The sequence below is a fragment of the Xiphophorus hellerii genome, chromosome 15, assembly GCF_003331165.1.
Source record: "Xiphophorus hellerii strain 12219 chromosome 15, Xiphophorus_hellerii-4.1, whole genome shotgun sequence".
NCBI lineage: Eukaryota > Metazoa > Chordata > Actinopteri > Cyprinodontiformes > Poeciliidae > Xiphophorus > Xiphophorus hellerii.
The window spans coordinates 17,761,865-17,782,934 of record NC_045686.1 but is presented as its reverse complement, the minus strand read 5'-3'; the positions used below and the strand labels follow the sequence as shown (position 1 = coordinate 17,782,934).

The following is a 21,070-nucleotide window of genomic DNA, read 5'->3' as shown; positions in this document are numbered from 1 at the left end:
CGTCTTTGTCCAGCTCGTCTTCTTTGTCAATAGTGGCTCTCTTCTTGCCAGTACTTCATTGAGATTTGTGGAGCGTATCCCTAAAAGTGATGTTGTTCACCTCAGCTGTTTATCTCTGCACCTCTTCAAAGTTACCTGCCTCTGTCAGGTTAGGCGGACTGCCACATATCTCAAGGTGTGTTCTTGTTTCGCACTCTTCCCGTCTCTGATCATTTCGAAGATGTCCTTTGAGATGTTCAAAGCGTGGTATATTCACCCATAACCTAGCGCTGCTTTAGTCTTTAGCCCTGAGAAATTTCCTGAAGGTTTCTATGAAAACATCAAAGTGCATTGCCCTGCCATTGGTTGAATGCTTTAATCAACTGAGCAAGTGCATATGAGAGCTCTGTTCTTACAGAACGGCATTAACCGCCTGCCTAAAAGTGTGTGCGTGTCATGTTGGTGCATATTTATTTAGTCTTGCAACACTTCCAACACTGACCCATGAGTTTATGCGTCTCCTGGTGTGGTAATTATGCACCACACAAAAATGTTCACACAAATTATGACAAAGCATTCCAGTGGGGGACTCTTATGTCCCCTGACTTCCCGGCTGAACACTAAATCAAGACATACGTTCTTCATTTGCAAGCGAGAGATGAATCCCATCCAAGTTGCGACATTCTCCACCCCCAAATACCGACATCGTTAATGTGTCAGAGCATTTGTCCAGGAGGCCGACTCGGTGTTAACAATCCGACATGTGAACCCGTCCTCTGTGTTTGACCAGAAGCATGGCAGGAATCCTGATTGAAAGCTCAAACTGGGAATTGAATGGAACTCGTTTTAATGGAGCCACAAACCAAATGTCAGGGCGGATTTGATTGCTTTTCCTCAAATAAATCATTGTCCACTGACCTAATCTAGTCAGAGGGTAATCTATCCTGCATAATTATTTTACCAAAATGGAGCTCTGAGGTGCCTGTAATGCTGATTGTAAGGATTTTAGTCTATTAGTCTGTACAAATGGGATTTCAAGAGTTTTCTGGTGAGTGTGAGAGCAATGTTTGGCTTGTGTCGCGTCTCAGCCGTTGTTTTGCAGAAGAGGTTTCTCGATCTATACAAAAACCATAACTATATCTGTGCTTTAAGCAGTAAATGTCAAATCATACCATTATTATCATATCTACTGATGACTGCTTATTTAATACCAGCATCTTGTCAGAGGACACAATATTGCTTTAGTTTACAATTAAGTCAATCTAGAATAATGTAATTGGGATATTTCCTTTGTGTAAAATCAAAAAATGATAAATGTCTTGGATTTCAGGCATTTAGGAATGCCTAAATGCATTCCTATTGACATTGGGTCAATAATGTTAAAACATTGGTTTTCTACACGCAAAACTGTATAATATGAACGTTGGGCATGTCAAAATATTTAGAGAAGCCCCATTTGCCACTGCTAGATAAATTGTATGAGTTCAGTTCAAATGTCAAAGCAGTGACCCAATAATAACACAATTTAAACTCATGCTAAGATATGCAAACACTCTGTCTGCGCTGATGAAGATTTCCCCCAAATGCTGGATTGCTTGAAGTGGCTCCTGCTGAGAGCAGCCTTACGTCCTGATTATTTCAGCTGATAATTACTTGACCAATTCTGGATACTCAGCAAAGGTCGTGAACTTTCATCATCGGGTGTTTCATCCTGAAATATGAAATAAGGAAATAGGGAGCAAGCATCAAAAGTGAACCGCTGTGAATTCTACACCCCAAAAACCGATTACAGACTAGACAACGTCTGTAATGGGTTGGCAGGCTTCTGTGCAACAAAATCAGAGCATGCAACTATTTCACTCTGTGACTGAAGGTCACTGAATAAAACAGTGGAAGCCCACTGCTGCTCCTTCAATGTCTTTTCAGCTCTATTTAAAATGAGACTGAAGTGATTCACTCTTGCTATTCTTACTCTTTTTTTTTTCTTTTTACATCCATTTGAAATTAATAGTCACTTCTAAGCTTTCAAATCCGTCCTGGTCAAAGGTTGGTTTGAACAGGATCAGATACATGATGGTGGCGGTGGCGGTCACACTGAGCCACTGCTCCCGCCTGTTTTTGTCATGATCACCTCCCAGACGGCAGATGCAGTGTGGATGCGAAGAGGATGCTGTGATGCAAACTTTCCTGCAACTGCAGCCTGCATCACCAACCTTTGAAGTCTCCCAATGGGGGTTGTGGGGACACGGGTGTCGGAGATGAATCAAGCTGAGCCATAATGAAGGTCCCTATTCATGTCTGCTTTGATGCAATTCCACCTGACTGATCTCAAATCACAGAACAAAACAGTGAGAGGCCGCTGACAACGCCGTGCTGACTCACAACCCGATGGAGAATACAGAGCGACTTCAAAGATCCCTCCAGGACGCTTTTCTCTGTTTTTCTCTCAGCTTCTTCCTCACGTCTTCCGCTCTTACTCTGTTATCACTTTTGAAGCTAAAATCAGAGGCTTTGCCTTCGGTTTTGGATTGGCACTTCAAAGTAAAAGCTTCCAAAGTCTTGCTTCTGCACTCGCAGTAGCTAATTCCGATTGTCACCCATAACAAAAAAGTGAGCAAAAAGTGACTCGTGGTTTGGCCACGAAAAGACGGGAATTCACACATTTCATTCGAGAGTAGCGCTTCTTATCTCTTTGTATCCTTCTGATCATCTGACAGTCTTGAGCTGAAAGTTCATTGCTTTATGCACTGCGCCTGTCACAATAAGCAATAAATCAGTTAATCGCACAATAAATTAGAACAAACTCAATTATTTTTATTTGCATGTTTTATCGTTTTTCTCTTTTTCTACCTAAAACTGGATGACTAAACTCTTCAGTTTGGTGTTTTTGTCTCACTCAGCCCTTTTTTGAAGCACAGTTGTGTTTACAGAGTCGTCATTATTCATTTTATTTGTTGTTTTGTTTATTTATTTTGGATATTTAAAATGTCTTCCAGTTCCAGTGTTAAATGTTAATTAGAATTTGAAGTTTATTGATCTTTTAGAACGTGTTCTTGCATTATTACCATTATATGACTTGAAAATGGTCTCAAAACAACAATATAATCGTTTATCGCGATAACTTCAGGAACAATTTATCGTCCAGTAAAATTTGTTATTGTGACAGGCCTATAGAGCACACCTATGTGAAGTGTATAAATATTGCTGAAGGCAGGTGAACGGCATTTATTTATGAGTCTAAATTGCAGGGATTTCAGAGAGGCTTGTATGTTTTTCTTTTCATATCACTTTCTATTGGTCTACCCCATAAAATCCCATCAGGTTACGTTGAGGTTTGAGATTTTTATGTCACGAACTGCAAAAACGTTTAAGGGACATGAATACTTTTGCAGCCGTTAATCATTACAAATGCAGCAACCAAATGCAAAACAAATTTCCAGCGGGATGAATTTGGCTATGAAAATGAGGGAAATGCCACTTTTTCACATTATGTTGAATAAGGTGTGAACCCATTATGTTGCCCTGAGTTACCAACATTAAAAACCCAGGAAACATGGAGCGTTCCTTTATATACAAGTACCGTATGTAAATGTTTTTTAGGAAATTTATGTAGACAAAGTATGAGCCGTTCCTGCTGCTTTAGGTTTCAACTTGACATGCAGCATTTGGGTTTTTACCAGAACAGTAACAGTAAATAAATAAACAGTGCTGTGAGGACAAAACTCAGCTTATAAATAAAAAATAGTAGGTTAAGAAAACATTAAGTCGAGGTTTTACAAAATAAAGAGTGTGCTTATAAGAACTTTGTCTTGACAGCATTTTTTTTTTTTTTTTTACAAACTTCCTTAAACTACAGTCCTGTTTTATTCAAGCAGAAGTTCAGCATTGTGAGAATTATGCTTCTTTATCAGGATGCTCAGGCACCGACGATAACATCATCTGGTTACCTGGCAACCTGGCGTTAATGACAAAACCTCTGGCAGTAACAGGAAGTCCCTGTGCAGCCGCTAAAATGTGCCACATGAAAGCATTAAAGAATCATAACAAAAATTGTAGCATTTACTTCATTTGTAATAATCGACTTGACGCCTTAGCCCAATGTCAATAAGCAAATTTGTGTATCTTCATATCTCTGTGATCTTTTTTTTTCTCTTTTTTGTAGTGTAAGGATTTTAAAATCTGCTAACTCAGAAAATCAAAAGTTTTTCAAGGTTTAAAATCAAACCCAAGGACATAATCAGTCGGTCGTAGCCAGATATCATCTGGAACAGGGGTTGCAGTTTATCAAATTTTATAAATAAGTAAAACTACCTGCACTGCCTCAGCTCATTGTGAAAAAAGAATTTCATTGTGTCATGTTACTGATCGTGGTGTCCTCTGTCGCTCGCTGTGCAGCGTGTCGCAGAGAAGATGAAAGGAAAAAAGAGGAGGGCTGACAACAATCTTTCTTTAAGTGCAATGAAAAAAATATTTGGTAGATTTGAACAACAAAACAAAAACTAGTGTTGCATGTTAGCATTAGCACTTCAGCTAACTGTTCAGAGTCAAAACGTTGCTGAGAGAGACATATGTTCAGAAACAGAAATCTGATTAGCAGAAAATTTCCTCAGGCCAAACACAGTTACGCTTAACAAATTAGGACAACCTACAGCAAACTGTGTCTTTCTAATGTTTGTCAGTATGTGGATAAGTAGTACGACTGAAAAACTTTCCCCATGTCGCACCAGTCACGTGTTCAACAACTGGATGCTACTTCTGGCGGAAAAGACGAAGAAGACAACAGGAAGTGGCAGGAGGATGAAGGTGCGGCTTGTTTTTTTTTTTTGTTTTTTTTTTTTAATGACTTGAACAAACATATCCATGTGTGACTTTAATTGAATTTCTTGTTTAACGGAAACACAGCAATTGCAAAATTGTGTTTTTTCGCCACAAGCAGAACATCGACTAAGTTTTGCACACCTTTGTAACAGAAACGCAGCTAATGGATGAGATTGGTAGATGGCTACAAGAAGGATCTGACCAAAAATACTTTAACCACACAGGGTTACAGTAAGGCATTAGGAGGTAGATGGTTCTAACTTGGTCCTCAGCTGGAGAATGGTATATTTTTGTCCATGACTAAAAGGATGTTATTTTTTGTTTGATTCAATCAATCAATCAATCAAATTTTATTTGTATAGCACATTTCAGCAGCAAGGCATTTCAAAGTGCTTTACATCATAACAAACACAAAGTCATGCAACATGGAATCAACAATCAAAACACGACATTAAGTCAAGTTCCATCATTAATTTTGTAATTGATTACGTTTTAAATAGAATCCTAAACAGGTGGGTTTTTAGTCGAGATTTAAAGGCACTCAGTGTTTCAGCTGTTTTACAGTTTTCTGGAAGTTTGTTCCAAAGTTGTGGTGCATAGAAGCTGAAAGCTGCTTCTCCTCGTTTGGTTCTGGTACTGGGGATGCAGCGCAGAACCAGAACCGGAAGACCTGAGAGGTCTGGAAGGTTGATACAATAAAAGCAGATCTTTAATGTATTGTGGTGCTAAGCTGTTCAGTGATTTGTAAACTAACAACAGTATTTTAAAGTCTATTCTTTGAGCTACAGGGAGCCAGTGAAGGGACTTTAAAACTGGTGTTATGTGCTCTATCTTCCTGGCTTCCAGCAGCGTTCTGGATCAGCTGCAGCTGTTTAATTGATTTGTTGGACAGACCTGTGAAGATGCTGTTGCAATAATCAATGCGACTGAAGATAAACGCATGGATGAGTTTCTCTAGACCTGGCTGAGACATTAGTCCTTTAATCCTGATTGCGATTAATTAATTTTCCTTCCCAGAAAAAAATGAAGAAGTGGATATTTAATAGGGTTGTCCTAATTTTTTAATGACTGTATCTGGGACAAGAAAATCCTGAATGGAACATCTCTAATGTAAATTTTTTTTTTTTTTTTTAAAACAAAAAGATGAAGCACACAAATTTCCCAAACACAATAGCCACTGAAACGCAGCAGCTCCCTCAGCCTGGAGGGCGGATGACAAAACTGCGAGGCCCAGTGTTGCGGGCCTCGCAGCGGAAGAGGCAGATGCAGCACTCAGCCGCCTCAAGGCATCAACGGGTAATCAAGCTTAACTAGGCCTCTTCATCAGCGCCCTCTGAAGCTTTAACCTTATGACCGGCGCACGCACACACACACACACACACACTTCCAGAAAAGTGCCAATCACTTCTCTTCCAGTTAAACAGCAAAACGAACCGAGATGGAGGTTTCAAACCATCATTTGAGTGTAAAAACTCACAACATGAGCAAAGAGAAATGTGTCTGCTTTTTTTTTTTTTTTTTTTTTTGAAAACCACGTAAAATGCGATGGTAATATCTACGCCTTCTGTCTATAGTAACAGACTGAAATATACTGTATATATGCATCTTTAAAACATAAGCTTTTTTTTAAGACATGAAAAAACAGCAGGATCCAATAACCTTTGACAAAAGTGCTTACATCTGAGGAAGAGTTTGGCACTCAGACTACTTGCTAGCACCTGAAGCGAGACACAGCGAGTCCCTCCGCAAAGAGAAACAGGCAGCTGCTCCCTCTGTGGGCAGCTCTCTTTTTGTTATTCTTTGGCCCTCTGATGCTCTTATTTCCCATTTTCCGTTTCCTGATCATCATCCTTCACACACACACACACGCCCACGCACACACACCCAGTAAAATACTTTAGTTCTCTCTCTCTTCATCCATCTTTGCTTCCCTTTAACCTCCTGAGCTATCTTATCCAACCATCAGTGCTCATGCCTCTCTCGTTTTTCTTCCTTATGTTTTTTTCTTCTTTTTTTTAACCGTCCTCTCCTTAACATTCTCCTACCCGTTACTGAAACGTTTGTTGCATAGGTTTGGACGTCCATGTTGATGCGCCGCAACTTAAAACGTTTCCCCCATCTGTTCGGTTATGATTATTTATGATAGGCCGGCGCGAAATAGGACACAAGTGCTGAAGAAAGATATTTGATTTCATAAAACTATTTACAACCAAATATGTTTCAAAAAAAAAAATAAAATGCGTGACTCACAGTTTCATTCGGATCCCCTGATTCAATCCCAGCTGTGATTCTGCTCGGTTGTGACGTGGAGACATTTTTGCCCTTTTTTTTTTTCTTGGCAAAATATTTTAAGCTCAGTCTGATTGGATCTGTAAGCAGCAACTTTCCACGTCTTGCCAGAGACACCAAGTTGAATTTAGGCTAGGACTTTCACTAGGCAATTTGAGCAATTCAGTGTAACTCTTGCTTTATGTTCTTGGTAGTTGCCTCCAACGGACTTTCTTCCAGGATTCACCTTATCTATCCATCTCCATCCATATTCTTATCAACTCTGACCAGCTTTCCTGTCACTGAACCCACAGCATGACTCTGCCGAGGCCAAGTCTCACTGTATGTTGTGTTCAGTGTGACGTTTCTGCATTTCTCCGTATTTATTGGGGGGGAAAAAAACACAAAAAAAACATGCATAGCGTTGCTTCTACTTTGCAACTACCCACTACTCTACATGTAAACGTTGTGCAAGCATACATAGAGTAAAACATAATCGTCAGTCAGTGGAAACCACCGTACTTGCACAGAAGAAAAAAAAAAGAAAACAGAATTAGCTCATCTTCTCCTGGTTAGATGACTGAATGTACGACTCCTTCTGACTCTTATGTAATTGTAAATCTGTGGAAACAGCAGAGGCTGCCTCCTCACAGACGCCGGCGGAGCAGTCTAGTGCCGAACCATAGGGACTAAAATAGTTTGTCATGTGTTCATTATCACTTTCCTCTTTCAAGTGCTCACCCCACATCCAGAAGCATTCAACACAAGAGGCCCGTCGAGTGGGTCCATGCGAGCACGCATGTGTGGGTGAGGGAGAGGGAGGAAGAACGACGGCTGCAAAAGGAGAAGAGGAGTATGATGTATGATGAGGATGAGGTTGTGGGATTGTGATAACTTCAAAGGTTATTATTATTATAACTGCAGGATGAAGCCATGCTCTGGCATCCCTGAAGCTTTGATCATTATGTAAAGCTGTTGTGCTCAGCGTTCGGGGCTGAATACATTACAGAGCGGAACAACAGGGAAGATGCGAGCAGGCAAACGCAGACCAACACATTGACTCAGCTCCTGAGCGTCTTCAGGTTGTTGCTGTTGTTCTATTTTTTCTCTTTTACAGTACACGCACCCAGTCGTTTTCTGAAGGACATGCGAAGAGCGCCCTTAAGCCCCTCCGTGGCGAGTCAAACCGCGCACTTAAAGAGACACGCGGTCAAATCGACGCGTTTCGTCCCGAAGCCATTCACATCAGTTCGACGTTACTTGTTTTTTGGGTTAGTTTTTATGTGGCACATAAACGAGTCGTGTTTGTTGGCACTCTTCCAGGTCAATGAAACAATGCTTCGTTCCTCTGGATGAAAATACATTAAAAATGCTACTTGCGTTAGATCACTGCGACACAGTAAACCAAAGAAAACGTGAAAATACAATTTACTGTTTTCCAAAGCTATGCTGTAAGCGTGATTTGCTTGCACTCCTCCAAACATCTTTGATTCTTGCTTCTCGTGTTAGAAGTGTTCGACTTTGCTTCCTCACGTTTTCTGTCGTCCATTCGGCCTATTTGGAGGGAACAAGAATGCTTCTGCGTAGTTTTGTATCAATGTGTGATCCATACGGAATGGGTCAGAGAGAACTCAGCGAGAAAATGATGGATGCCCGTGTCAAAACGTACAACAGCAATATTATCTCCGAGCAACTTCATCTTCCTTTAACCGCAGGATGATGATGTTCAATCTCTGCAGAATCCTGTTGAACAACTTTGGAAAAATCTGAAAACAACGTTGTGTAGAAATTGGCGGCCTTCAATCCCAGGAAAACCCTGAATGGTTTTCTCAAACTACCTGTTGGCAAATGTCGACATCTCAGAGCAAAGACCAGAAAGTGTGTGTGTTGGCGCCTCCACAAAACCGTGCATAAAATATAGCGTCTTTTTTGATTATTATTTTGTCCACGCCATGTTCATCCAACGATTGTTTGTTTTTTTTTTAAGTCTCTGGAAATACTTGAAATTTGCCAGTGTTGGATCCTTTCAGAGACGACGGTTGTTTTTGGTTTGTTGTGGGACAAATTTGACTGACTGTTCAAATCTAATCACATGCTCTCCTTAATTAAAGACGCTCTGATCGGGCTTTTTCTGGTTAGTGCCACTTTCTGTTCTTCTAGGTGTGAAGGGAGAGCAGCGGTGCATCCCATCAACAGACACGCATCACTGGGCGTCCTTAACGTAAACCGGACGCATCCTGCTGACACAGAACAGTTTACTTACTGGAATTTTGCTATGGATCATTCCAATCGCAAGTTGAAATAAAAAGCATTTCTGTTCATCATACATTGGGAGGTTTGGCTGGCAGAGGGTGGGGTTGTTTAATGGGGAATCATGGGAGAACCTGACTTCTGCAGTGTGAGTTTGCCCTTGACATGTTGATTCCAATTCATGTCTAAGGACGGCAACATTGACCAGAAACGATGCACTGTAGGCAATGCAATAAAGGTAGTTAGTTTAACTTCCAACAGATTTGCAACATGATCCCCACCTAAGGTTTCCCCCAGAAAATTTGTTAAGCCCAGTGGTTGGGCGGTAGAGCAATCATACATCCAGCGGCCCGTCATGTTTTTGAGTTAAAAAATGTTCGAAGTTGACAGGAAATGTTAAAATGTCACTTGATAATTATGTGTTAAACGATTGGAAGATTAATACCTGAATGCCAACTGTAAAGTCTTAAAAAATGCAAACATTTTCAATAGACTTAAAAAACAAAAAAAAAGCAATGCTTAGCCTGGTGGGGGCTCAAGAAAAGCCTGGTAGCCTGCCAGGCTTAATGCACTGGGGGAAACCCTGTCCCCAATTATACATTATCTTATATGATTTCCCTATTACTTGTTGATTCAGTTTTGACCCATTTAGTGAATGAGGGGGGCTAAAAATAAAAAATCCCCCTCATTAACAAAACAAAAATAAAATACACACAGTTCAGAGAACACACGGTGAACACAATAATGTCCTTTGGAAGCAAAATTAGAAGCTTTCTTGCCAGTATCCCGGTTACTTTCCAGTCTTGTGGGTCAATTTTTGACTGAGAAAATAGAAAACAAGCACGATATAGTGAAAGAAAATGAGCAATAGCTCGTTGGCTCTGATAAAGCCAATTAGATTGGCTTTATCAGAGCCAATCTAATATTATTTCCCATTTCTGGTTGACTAATTTGTGCGAGAATTTGGCTAATGTGTTCCACAATTGGGCCCCAGAAAAGCCACAAAAAACAAAACACTTGCACTTTTTGAGCTTAAGGATGCCTAACAACAGCAGTTTTGCAATAATTCACAGTTCTGTCATCTCCTGGTAAAGACCCTTACCTTAGAAAGACCCCTGACTGGAGGTCTGAGTTAGCCTCCTTTATATTTACATCACTGTCAGTGATCTCTCCGCTGTGTTTAGGGGCTCCTGACAGCCTGTTATTGTCTCCCCTATGATCAGTGCTGCTATTAGGGCAATTAGGCGCTTAGGGAGAGGAACCCCTGCTCAGAGTGCCAAGCCACCACTTTTAATTTTCGTCTACACATTCTTATCCGGGCTGAAGTTGAAAAAAACAGGCCATCTGTTCCTGCTCCTACCTGGCCTGCGTTAGCCACAGCACAGTCAAACCAAGGCTGTCTGCGAGATTTAGCACTAAAAGAAAAGCAAAAATAATCAAATGCCTTGCACAGTCATATCCACCTGCAGAGTGAACAAGGATAGGAGACGCTCTTATGCTTAAAATAATGCATATAGCAGCAAGGACAGACATACACATGCACTATAATGGGGTTTTTTGTTTGTTTTTTTTTTTTACCTTCGACCTCCACTCGCACTGACAGCAATTCCTCTTGGTGTGTGAGCATAAGTGAGGTTGTTTTTTAAAGGAGAGCGTCGAGGGAAGTGTTCGCACCGTGCATTTAGGTGTGCTATCCACCAGTTTCAACACCAAGGACAGCGGCCGACGCACGGAGCGCCTGGCAGCTATGATCACACACATGCGCTAGAAAAAGAAAAAAAAAAGAAAGAAAGAAAGAAAATGACAGATTTATTTCTGCACGGACGCGTCGTAAGCAGCGACGCAAAACCAGCCCTGTATGTATGACACTGCTGTTTTCAGCGTGGAGCGGAGGGTTAACCCAAACCCCGCGGCAACAAGAACCGGAGACACAAAACTAAACCATCATCGCACAAGAATTTCACCTCAGCAAAAGCTGCTGCTTCTTCTTTCTTTCTTTCTTTTTTTTAAATCCCTCCTGTGCAAGGAGATATTAGCAGCAGCAGCAAGCAGCAGCAGCAGCAAGCAGGCAGACATTCTTTTTTTTTTTTTCTGATTTAACCGTAAACGCATCGTCAAAACGGCGTCTTTCCGACGTCCTCCGCACCTACCTGCTTGTGTTGGGGGTCGAAGAGCTCACATGTCCCGTCGGCTTGTATTTGGTCCGTTCCTGTTTATGCTATTAGAGGGATGAGCACCGTTATGTGTCTGCCAGCGCCATGTTATTATCTCTTTGGAGTGGAGGACTGTGCGGTCCTGTGCGCTACATCCGGGCTGCTGGGGAGAGCGAATGAGCGCAGAGCAGGGCGGAGAGCTGGCTGGGTATGTGGAGCACCTGTACTGTGCAGCACCACGGACACTTTCCACTCGTGGATACAGCACAACAACAAGGTTCACGTTTGCACTAGAGGATCAAACTGCTAACCATGTTGTGATACTTACTATAGTAAGAAAGTTTTTGGGTTTTTTTTTTTTTAAAAAAAAGAAGAAAAGAAACAGGAATTGGATATCCCAAGTGTTTATTTTTGTTTTTATTCCTTGAAAGTATATAGGTCAGAACTTACAGAAAATATCCTAAAATAATGGCAATTTTTTTTTTTTTTTTTTTGCCAAAATCATCATTTGGCAAGAAAGAGGTGATGTTTTGTTTTTTTTTCTTATGAAAATCACTGCAAAATATTTTTTTTAAAAATAAAATAAAATAAACAGAACACGAGAAATAAGTAGCTGAACACAAAGGAATGAACAAATATGGCAAGACCTAAACAGCACTAATGAACACAGCGATAGGAACCGAACCCAGAATAATAAAATGATTTTTAAAAAGCTCCAAGCCAAGTAAAGACAAAAGCTAAAATCCACCAGTGGATCTTGGTTGTGTTTATAACGAAATCAAAGGTGGTTTGTTTCCACTGGAAGTTGAGTGTTGATGCTAAAAACAACTGCCTCCTGCATTTTTTGGGTTTCTACGCGGGAAAAAATGGTTCCGATCGGCATTTGCCACTTTCCTTTCACTCCAAGATATGCACTTTGTGCTGGCCGTGCATGTTTAAGTAACGTTTGTACTGTATGACTGGTATGAATGGTTTTCTAAAGCACAGGGGTCAAACAGAAATGTGGGATTGCATCTTGTGTGACCTCTCCTTCAAGTGAATGGGAATGAGCTCCAGGTGAAATACACTTTGGGATCTTTTTGTGTTGCTGGTAAACGTTGAAAGTTATCGTCATGTTCTCTTAGCCGGTAGACGAATTCAAATTCGAGTTTCTCTCCTAAACCTTTGGTGCGAACGCCACGGACTGATGCCACTTGGAAACGGACACCGTCTTCCGTCCTCTTTTAGCCACCTAAAAAAAAATCTCCTGGGAAATGCGAACCCCTGGTAGCGAAGGGAACACCCCTCTGGCTCAGGACTATTTACAGCTGAAGCCCAACTTATGATGGGTTTTCTTGTCGCCCACATCTATTTTTCACATTTGGGAGTCGTCGGGGGGAGGAGACTGTGTTCTCTCACCCACACTGTGTGTGAGTTTCAGAGTGGGATCGGTTTTGGCTGCAGCAGCAGTTTTAATCGCGCTGAAACATACCAGCCTCGGCGTAATTTATTAGGATTGTTAGATGCGAGCAACCGAAAGTACAGCTTGGTTATAAGAGAAAGCAAAAAGGATGGAAAGTATTGCTTGTTGCTTAATCTGAAAAGTGTGGCACACATTTGTACTTTAAAAAAAAAAAAAAAAAAAGCTGGATGTGATTTTCTTTTCTCATCTCTTATTGTTTTCTGACGTACATGCAAAATGCTGTGTGGCGGAAAACGTTTCTTCAGCAGCGAAACGGAAACGTCTCAGAAGTTGACGGAAGGATCAAAATATGGGACGGTCCTGGAAGAAAACCTGTCAGAGGACTGCAGAGGACTTGAATCTGACGTGGAGGTTCACTTTAACCCAAACAGCAACCCAGAACCTGCAACCAGAGCAACAATCGAATGATTAAGATCAAACTGCATTTATGTGCTACAGCGGCCTTTAAATCCACAATTAAATCCAGTTGACGACGTATGACCAAACCTGGAAGCTGATGCTCGCACGTGCTCCAACACACCTCCCACACAATCCCAATAAAACATATGGTAGTTTTGTGGCTGCAAGCTAAGAGAAATAAAGAAAATAAAAGAAGATTTAAGGAGCAAAAAGCCTGGCACAGAAGAGCTCTGAACTGAGATCAAACAAAGCAAAAGCTCCAGGTTCCTTTAAAGCTTTGTGAAGGGCGATGAAAGGAGAAACGGCTTCCACAGAGGTGGTAGCAAAACTGCTGGAATGGTTTGGGAAGTGGCATTAAGTGAAAACACGTTTTTTCACTCATTGTGATCTTGGTGAATTATACATACGTGTCAATGTTTGCCTTGTAGATGTCAGCCGTGCAGAAGAAACGGAACATTTCATTGTGCCAACAGTTAAGAGTGTTCAGCTCTCTCCCACCTCAGGGGAAATTTTACTGTCTCCATCTAGTGGCGGACTACGGAGGTGCATGGCTCTTAAATTTACTATGCTGGTGGTTGAGGGTGAAACGTCAATAAAAGCTCATGTGTGGAGAACAACAGTGTTGTAATTTGTGATAGTAATCTGCCTCCAGAAACACACACACACACACGTAAACACTCAGGTTTCTACAACGACAACAACAAGAAGAACGAAAGACAGAAACACACGTCGCTGTCCCCATGGCAACTGTAGCAACATATTGCATCTCCCTCGCGTTTACTATCTCTTACACGCACGCTCCCTCTGATTTCATCTTTCAGTCAGTCTTTGAGCGCACAAAAGCAAAAAAAAAAAAAATAATAATCACAAACGCCAGTCACAGCGGGGATTTCCTGTCTGCACTTCACTCATTCAGTTATTGTGCGTTTTAGGAAGAGAGACGCGATGAGGAGATAGGATAGAGGGCGTCAGGGTGCGGAGGAGTTTGGGGCTTACGGGTTTTGTTCTGGAACGAGGCCCAGAGCTTATCGGAGGCTAAAGCCTCCGTCGTCACTTTGGAGAGCCCTTCTCCTGCCAGAGAGCCGTCTTCTGCCTCACAGCAGCGCGCCTCGCGGTTCCCTCCTTTCCCTCCCATTGGCTGAAGCGACAAAAGAACATCTCCTGCGAGTGACATCACTACTCTCGGCCTCTCGCACATGTCAGGACCACATGGCAAACATCCACCGGAGTGGAGCATGGTAATTTGCTCTCAAGTTGAAACTGAGCTATATTTGTTTTGTGTGTGTGTGTCTAGCCCAGCTATTCATCAAATTAGTCGTGCAGCTGAGGCCAAATTGAGTTCTTAGATGGGTCGAGGACGTTGGTGTCGTCGGTTCGGTGCTCTACGGAGGCCACATGCTGCCGACAATATGCATGAGAAGAAAAGAACATTCTGGACGATGTTGGCCAGCAAAGCGTGTAAAACATTTGACACAGTTTGCAACACATCTTGAGAACGTCAGTTGTAATTTCTTGAGGCAAATCGACACAGAGAGAAGCAAATATTTGTGGTTTTTATAATTTTTTTTATTGGTTAAAAATCTGAAAGGTTTATTGTGTGTATCTGGAGTCACTGAGGGAAACACTTTGGAAACAACTTTTTAGCGGAGTGACCTCTTAAGGTTTGGTACATCTCCGCCATGATTCGCTCACCTGAGGACTGTTTTTCACATCTCATTCTAAATCAACTAAACACAGAGCTAGCCCCAACCCTCTTCCTCCAATTTAACTATCCTGCCTTGAACCATTTTGCAAAAAAAAAAAATCCTTCACTTCCACCTTGTAATTATGCAGCACCCTGTGTCGGTCTTTCACATAAAATCCCACTAAAATCGAATAAATTTCCTTGTTGCAACATGACAAAATTTCAGAACTAATGAAGACTCGTTCAGGGGACTATAAATTTCCATTCGCCACGACAGGCAAATCAATGTAAAAGTGCATTAGTCTCATTGCTTAGCAAGCGGCCATTGTCGCAGCACCAAGTTTCAGTTGTTGACAAGAAGCCAAAAGGCTTTTAGACTCAGAGATTACGGCCATCAGTGACAGAAAATGGTTGCGGTAAACATAACGTAAAGCCAGCTGAAGAAAAAAACCACGTAAAACCAGCAGCAAGACCCGCCGGCTGCTGGATTACGTCATTCTCCGAGCATTTGCAGTTTCAGACATTTTTCAGCTCAGATGACAGGTAATCTAATAACGAGGTGATGCGAAGCACATTAAACTGTGTGGATCCACGTGTGTTGTTATGATGCCGTTGCCACGGGGACTTATTGGGTAATCGCAGGAAAAAAATGTACCTGCTCGAGTTTGACCCTGCAGTCGCTCACGTTTATGAAGAGCAGAGTGGCGTGGCGGAGAGAGGGTGGGAGTGGGAGTGGGGGATAATATTGAGTATTTAAGCAGAAGTGGGAGTTTTACCAGAAGGGAAACTATTAAATGAATGTGGAGGTGAAACAGGAGGTAGTGTGTGACCCTTTCAGCCATCAGTGTGCGTGTGTGGGTGTGTGTGTGTGTGTGTGTGCCACGTGACCGTCCTGACCTCCTCGTCTATCTTCTGTAATTGCGTTACTCTTCGAGCGTTTCACAGTCCCATGACTGCTCAACGGAGAAACGGACCACGGTCAGCATGAAAAAAACAAAACAAAAAAAACCCCAAACAATCCATTGTTCTGTTTTCAGTCTTGGTTTGGTGAAAGAAAGAGAAACTTTCTGGAAGAACAGTTCAATTTCGCCACGTCTATACGATTCACACCAGGGCATAAAAAGCTGTACAGATTCTACTTGGCTGCTTTATTTTCTTCTTCTTCTTCTTCTTTCTGCGCGTACATCTTTCATTTATGTTACGCTTGTGCACAATGTGACAACTGTTAGGCTGTAAAACTTGTGCAGGACAACAGGGAAGGTGTGCTTGTACTCACAGCATGCTGTTGTAGTCTGATAGTTGGATGATGGGGTGAGGAGGAGCCTGCTGCTGTGAGAGTCGGGGGCTATAAAAGGCCTTTTCTTTGGCCACAGCCAAACACCCTGCACCACAGCAGATCCTGCAGCCTACAGCCGTCTGGACCTGAGGACCAAACCCAAACGAAGGTAACCGTCGCTCTCACCTGGTTCTGTTGCAGATTTCCTACAGGTCTGGGAGATGACTTTAAATCTGTTGTATTTAAATTCTCCAGCAAAACGGACATTTTATCAGTGTGTCAGTCTTACATGAGCTGTATATGTAGAGAAGTATTTTTATTTTTAGATGCTGCCAGGGAAGAAAGGTTCAACTAATGGAAAGCAGCGGCGACATAAATCTAAGCAACTAAGATCGTCGCAGTGAGAGCGAAAATGAAACGCAGAGTAAAAACTGCTAAAGCAAAGCATATGAATGGCAAAAATATCAAACTTAAGAGACAAACTTAACAAATATAGCACAGTTGAAACCAAATATTTACATGCAATGTATAAAAAGACACATAGCCACGCCTTTTTTTCCTCCTACAGACAAAGCTCTTCCTCTTTAGGTCAGGTAATATTACCAATTTCTATTTCATAAATAAAATATTGAGACAGATTTTTATTTTTCCATATACTTCACTGACTTCTTCGGGTCAAAAAATAAAATAAAATAATAAAATATATATATATATTTTTTTTTTTGTGAGAGCTAACAAAAGCTAAAATAGAAAATTTCGGAAGAAATTTAGCCGGGGCCTGCCAAGGCGCGCCCGTCGGGTTTGGGCCCGGCGTCGTCACGCTACAAATCGGCATCGACGCTAAAGAACGCCGCAACGTAATCAGTGGCACGCGGAGAACCGCAAGAACGTTAAGCGAGGCGGACGTGCACCATTCAGTACGATTTAAAATGTTGTCAAGGCTTTTATTTTGGAAGTTTTGTTAAACTTCATTTCAAAGGGCCAAACTAATCCCATGCGTAATAGTCCTTGGGTTAAAATAGTTATATAATGCTCAAAACACAAGTAGCTCATGTAAAAATATTCAAGGCTTTTATTTTGAAATTTTCAGTATGCTTCATTTTAAAGTTCCGAACTAATACCACGTGTAAGAGTGCTTTGGATGAAAAAGTCAAATAAAGCCAAAAAGAGCAATTACGTCATGTAAAAATATTCAAGGCTTTTATTTTGAAATTTTCAGTATGCTTCATTTCAAAGGGCCAAACTAATCCCATGTGTAACAGTGCTTTGGATGAAAAAGTCATATACGGCCAAAAAGAGCAATTACATGATGTAAAAATATTCAAGGCTTTTATTTTGAAATTATTATTATGCTCCATTTTAAAGTTCCAAACTAATCCCATGTGTAACAGTGCTTTGGATGAAAAAGTCATATACGGCCAAAAAAAGCAATTACATGATGTAAAAATATTCAAGGCTTTTATTTTGAAATTTTCAGTATGCTTCATTTCAGAGGGCCAAACTAATACCACGTGTAACAGTGCTTTGGATGAAAAAGTCACATAAAGCCAAAAAGAGCAATTACATGATGTAAAAATATTCAAGGCTTTTATTTTGAAATTATTATTATGCTCCATTTTAAAGTTCCGAACTAATCCCATGTGTAACATTGCTTTGGATGAAAAAGTCATATACGGCCAAAAAGAGCAATTACGTCATGTAAAATATTCAAGGCTTTTATTTTGAAATTTTCAGTATGCTTAATTTTAAAGTTCCAAACTAATCCCATGTGTAACAGTTACTGAGTTAAATCAGTTATATACAGCCCATAGCAGCAAGTAGTTCTAAAGCCAGTTCTCAGTCCTGATCTGTTTCAACTGAGGATAGATAGAACTACAGCGATGCGTATTTGTAGTCCTAATCAGCAGCCAATAGCCTCTTGAGATCCGTTGCTATGTTAAATAAGTTTCACACCAAGGTGTGAACTGTTAGTGAAAGAGCCTGAGAGCCTCAGAAAATCCTGTCGCATGACTTTGCTCTGAAGCACCGTGACAGAAAACCGTACGGTCTAGATAAATTTCGAAAACATTTTACCGGAGCAGACAGGCGTATCAATGTCAGGACCGATTTTGATACTAATCGTGCGATATTTGTGGGCGTGATGGCGATTTCAAAAATGATTTGGGCTGAAAAAGTTGTCTTGATCTCCCACTCTAATCAGCGAGAGAAGCACTCTAACTTTAGGAAAAATGAGAAAGTTTGGGTCGCTTAGAGGCAAATTGTGGACAAACCGTAACTGGTATCGACGAGCCGTCTTCACTTTCGAAGAGATCACAGACGTATCTACAAAATGAAATTTGAATGGCATTTCTAGGTGAATTTGTGACGACACAGAAAATCCTCAAAAATAGGGTATTTCTAGGATTTTTCCCATTGACTTATAATGGGTTTTTTTTCGTAGTTTTTTGCGAATTATGTCGCCACGTTAACCCCAAATCCCACCACAAGTAATAGCTCCAATGGCGTGAATTTTCTGCACGTTTTGATACCTCATTTGTAGGTGTGCACCCAGCGGTATGAGCCGCATTAACGGTGACGGAAGAAAAATAAAGAAGAAGAATATTAAAGAGACGCTTTTCTCCGACAATAGTAATAGGTTCCTGCCATTGCTTTGCATGGCAGGCCCCAATAAATAAACTGAACCCAGTCTTATCCTGACAGGCAGCATGGATGCAAGTACTACATCAAACTCTCAGATCCCCACACTGGTAAGAATGACGTTTTATTTTTTTGCTTGGTTTTTTTTTCACATTTCCCCCCTGTGATTAAATGCTTAATTGTTTGCTTATGTTTGCATCTCCAAGTAGGTTTCCTCCATCTTCTCCACTCTGTCTCTTCCGCGTATCTCCCTGCTGGCTCCTGACCCTCCTCTCTCTCCGTCTTCCCCCTCTCCTCCGTCTCAGCATGCCGACGCTCTGTGTGGCAGCTGCCCGCCCTCTGGTTCTGCTCCGCAGTCCGGCGGCCTCTGGCCCACTCTGCCGACGTCCGGAGCCGGGTTCCCCGCGTGGCCCGGGCAGCCCACCCAGCCCGTCCCATGCTGGACCGGCCAACCAAACACCGCCTGCTGGCCCGCTCCCCAACCGGCTCCGGTTTCAGTTCCCGCTCCTATTTCAGTTTCCGCACCAACTCAAGTTATAACGCCACCAGCACCGACCGCAACGTTGGTCCCAGCGCCAGTTCAGGTTCCGACTCCCGCAGTCCAGCAGCCCTGTCAGCCATGTTGGCCTGCCACGCAGTACCAGCCGTCCCAGCAGCCGGCTCCGATTCAAACCCAGGTGCCTGTTCCGGCCGGCGCCACCATCCACCCGGGCTTACCCGGCTGGCCTGCTCACCCTGGCTGGCCTTATAACCCGGGACAGTCAGGATGGCCCGGACAGAATCCATCTATGATGCCGCCCCACTGGCTTCCCCCTACATCTGGACCTATGGTCAGTGAATACAAGGCACCCAGGGAACATCTGCACCGCAGTTGTATTGCTGTGCTATCATGATGCTTTCTTATGCTTCTCTCTCACCGTGCAGAGTGTGCCGTACAACTTAAACCTGGCTCGAGGAGTATATGACAAAATGATGATGACAATCCTGGGTTATGTCAAACCCAATGCCAAAATGTGAGCCTTTATCTGATAATTAGTGCCTTGTGGAAGTGTTCACAGCTCATTTTATCATGTTGCGAACTCATTTCAATGTATTTTGTTGGGATTTTATGTGGTGGACCAACACAGCCACCCAAACACAAGATGTACATTCAAGTTAAACCTGTATGGATGACCACAGATGTAAATCTAATGGCTATTTCAGGCTGACCTCTTCTTCATTTGGCCCAGAGAAATATGCTGAAAATCGACCTGGTGCCAACAATTTTTAAACGAAATCTCATCACGTTAATCATTTTTCACTCACGTTTAACCGCATATATATTCGCACTCTTGAAAATCCAAACTTGGCACCGTTCGTAGGAAAGGTAGTGTTAAAAAAAACCCATATGCCTGCAACATGACGGTGCCACCACCGTATTTCTCAGAGGAGGATGGTATGAAATCCCAACATTTTACCAAAGTAAAAAGTTGGTCTCGCGTGACCAGAGCACCTTCCTCTGCACGTTTGTTTCGTCCCCTACATGAGTTACGGCAAACTGTAAACTAGGGTTCTCATGGCTTTCTTTCAAAAACGGCTTTTTTCTTCTTACGGCTTTAAAGATCCTCCTGTCTTTCAACAGTTCCACTACTAATTTATATAATGTTGACGGCATTTATTCCACTGGATTTTATTTAGGGAACCGAACCAGAATCGCATACGCTTTCCATCTGCGCCTCTGGATTAGTACGTGTTGGTCTACTTCATTGAATCCCAAACGTAAAACAAAAAAGGATGCGTGGCTGGCATGACATTAGACGACATGCATGGTTTTTTGTGCGACAACGTCTAAATGTAAATGTAGGGAGTGAATATGAGCGGCCTGGTTCCCCCCCCTTTAGGTTCACAGTCAACTTCCTGAGAGGCAACGACATTGCCTTTCACATCAACCCACGCTTTAACGAGGGGGGCAAGCAGGCGGTCGTCCGGAACCACAAATTGGGGGATCGCTGGGGCCCGGAGGAGAGGGACCTTAAGGGACCCTTCCCTTTCGCTCCTGGGAGCCCGTTTGAGGTGAGAAAATTAAAGTCAGGGGATTTAAGCGGCAATAGATCATTTTTTTTACTCCTCTAAAAGGGTTTGTTTGTGAAGCTATACCAAACTGC

General features: G+C 42.1%; 2 protein-coding genes across 5 annotated transcripts in view; one reads left to right on the top strand and one right to left on the bottom strand.

The window, feature by feature from the left end:
• pak5 (p21 protein (Cdc42/Rac)-activated kinase 5) overlaps positions 1 to 11,773 on the bottom strand; it is a 75,555-nt gene extending 63,782 nt beyond the window's left edge. Inside the window, exon 1 of the mRNA XM_032584658.1 lies at positions 11,466 to 11,773. The gene's annotated coding sequence lies outside the window, so the exon portion shown is untranslated. The remainder of the gene's footprint in view (positions 1 to 11,465) is intronic.
• Positions 11,774 to 12,875: 1,102 nt separating this feature from the next.
• Positions 12,876 to 21,070, top strand: part of LOC116733807 (galectin-3) — a 9,610-nt gene continuing 1,415 nt past the window's right edge. The window contains exons 1-7 of one of the 4 annotated variants that reach the window (XM_032584662.1): positions 12,876 to 14,567; positions 16,305 to 16,458; positions 16,858 to 16,882; positions 18,990 to 19,036; positions 19,232 to 19,756; positions 19,851 to 19,939; positions 20,807 to 20,978. In XM_032584662.1, the coding sequence (XP_032440553.1) occupies positions 18,995 to 19,036; positions 19,232 to 19,756; positions 19,851 to 19,939; positions 20,807 to 20,978 (828 nt within the window). In that variant the 5' untranslated portion in view covers positions 12,876 to 14,567; positions 16,305 to 16,458; positions 16,858 to 16,882; positions 18,990 to 18,994. Of the gene's footprint in view, positions 16,459 to 16,857; positions 16,883 to 18,989; positions 19,037 to 19,231; positions 19,757 to 19,850; positions 19,940 to 20,806; positions 20,979 to 21,070 lie in introns of all 4 variants that reach the window. The other 3 variants (XM_032584663.1, XM_032584660.1, XM_032584664.1) reach the window with 3 other exon arrangements.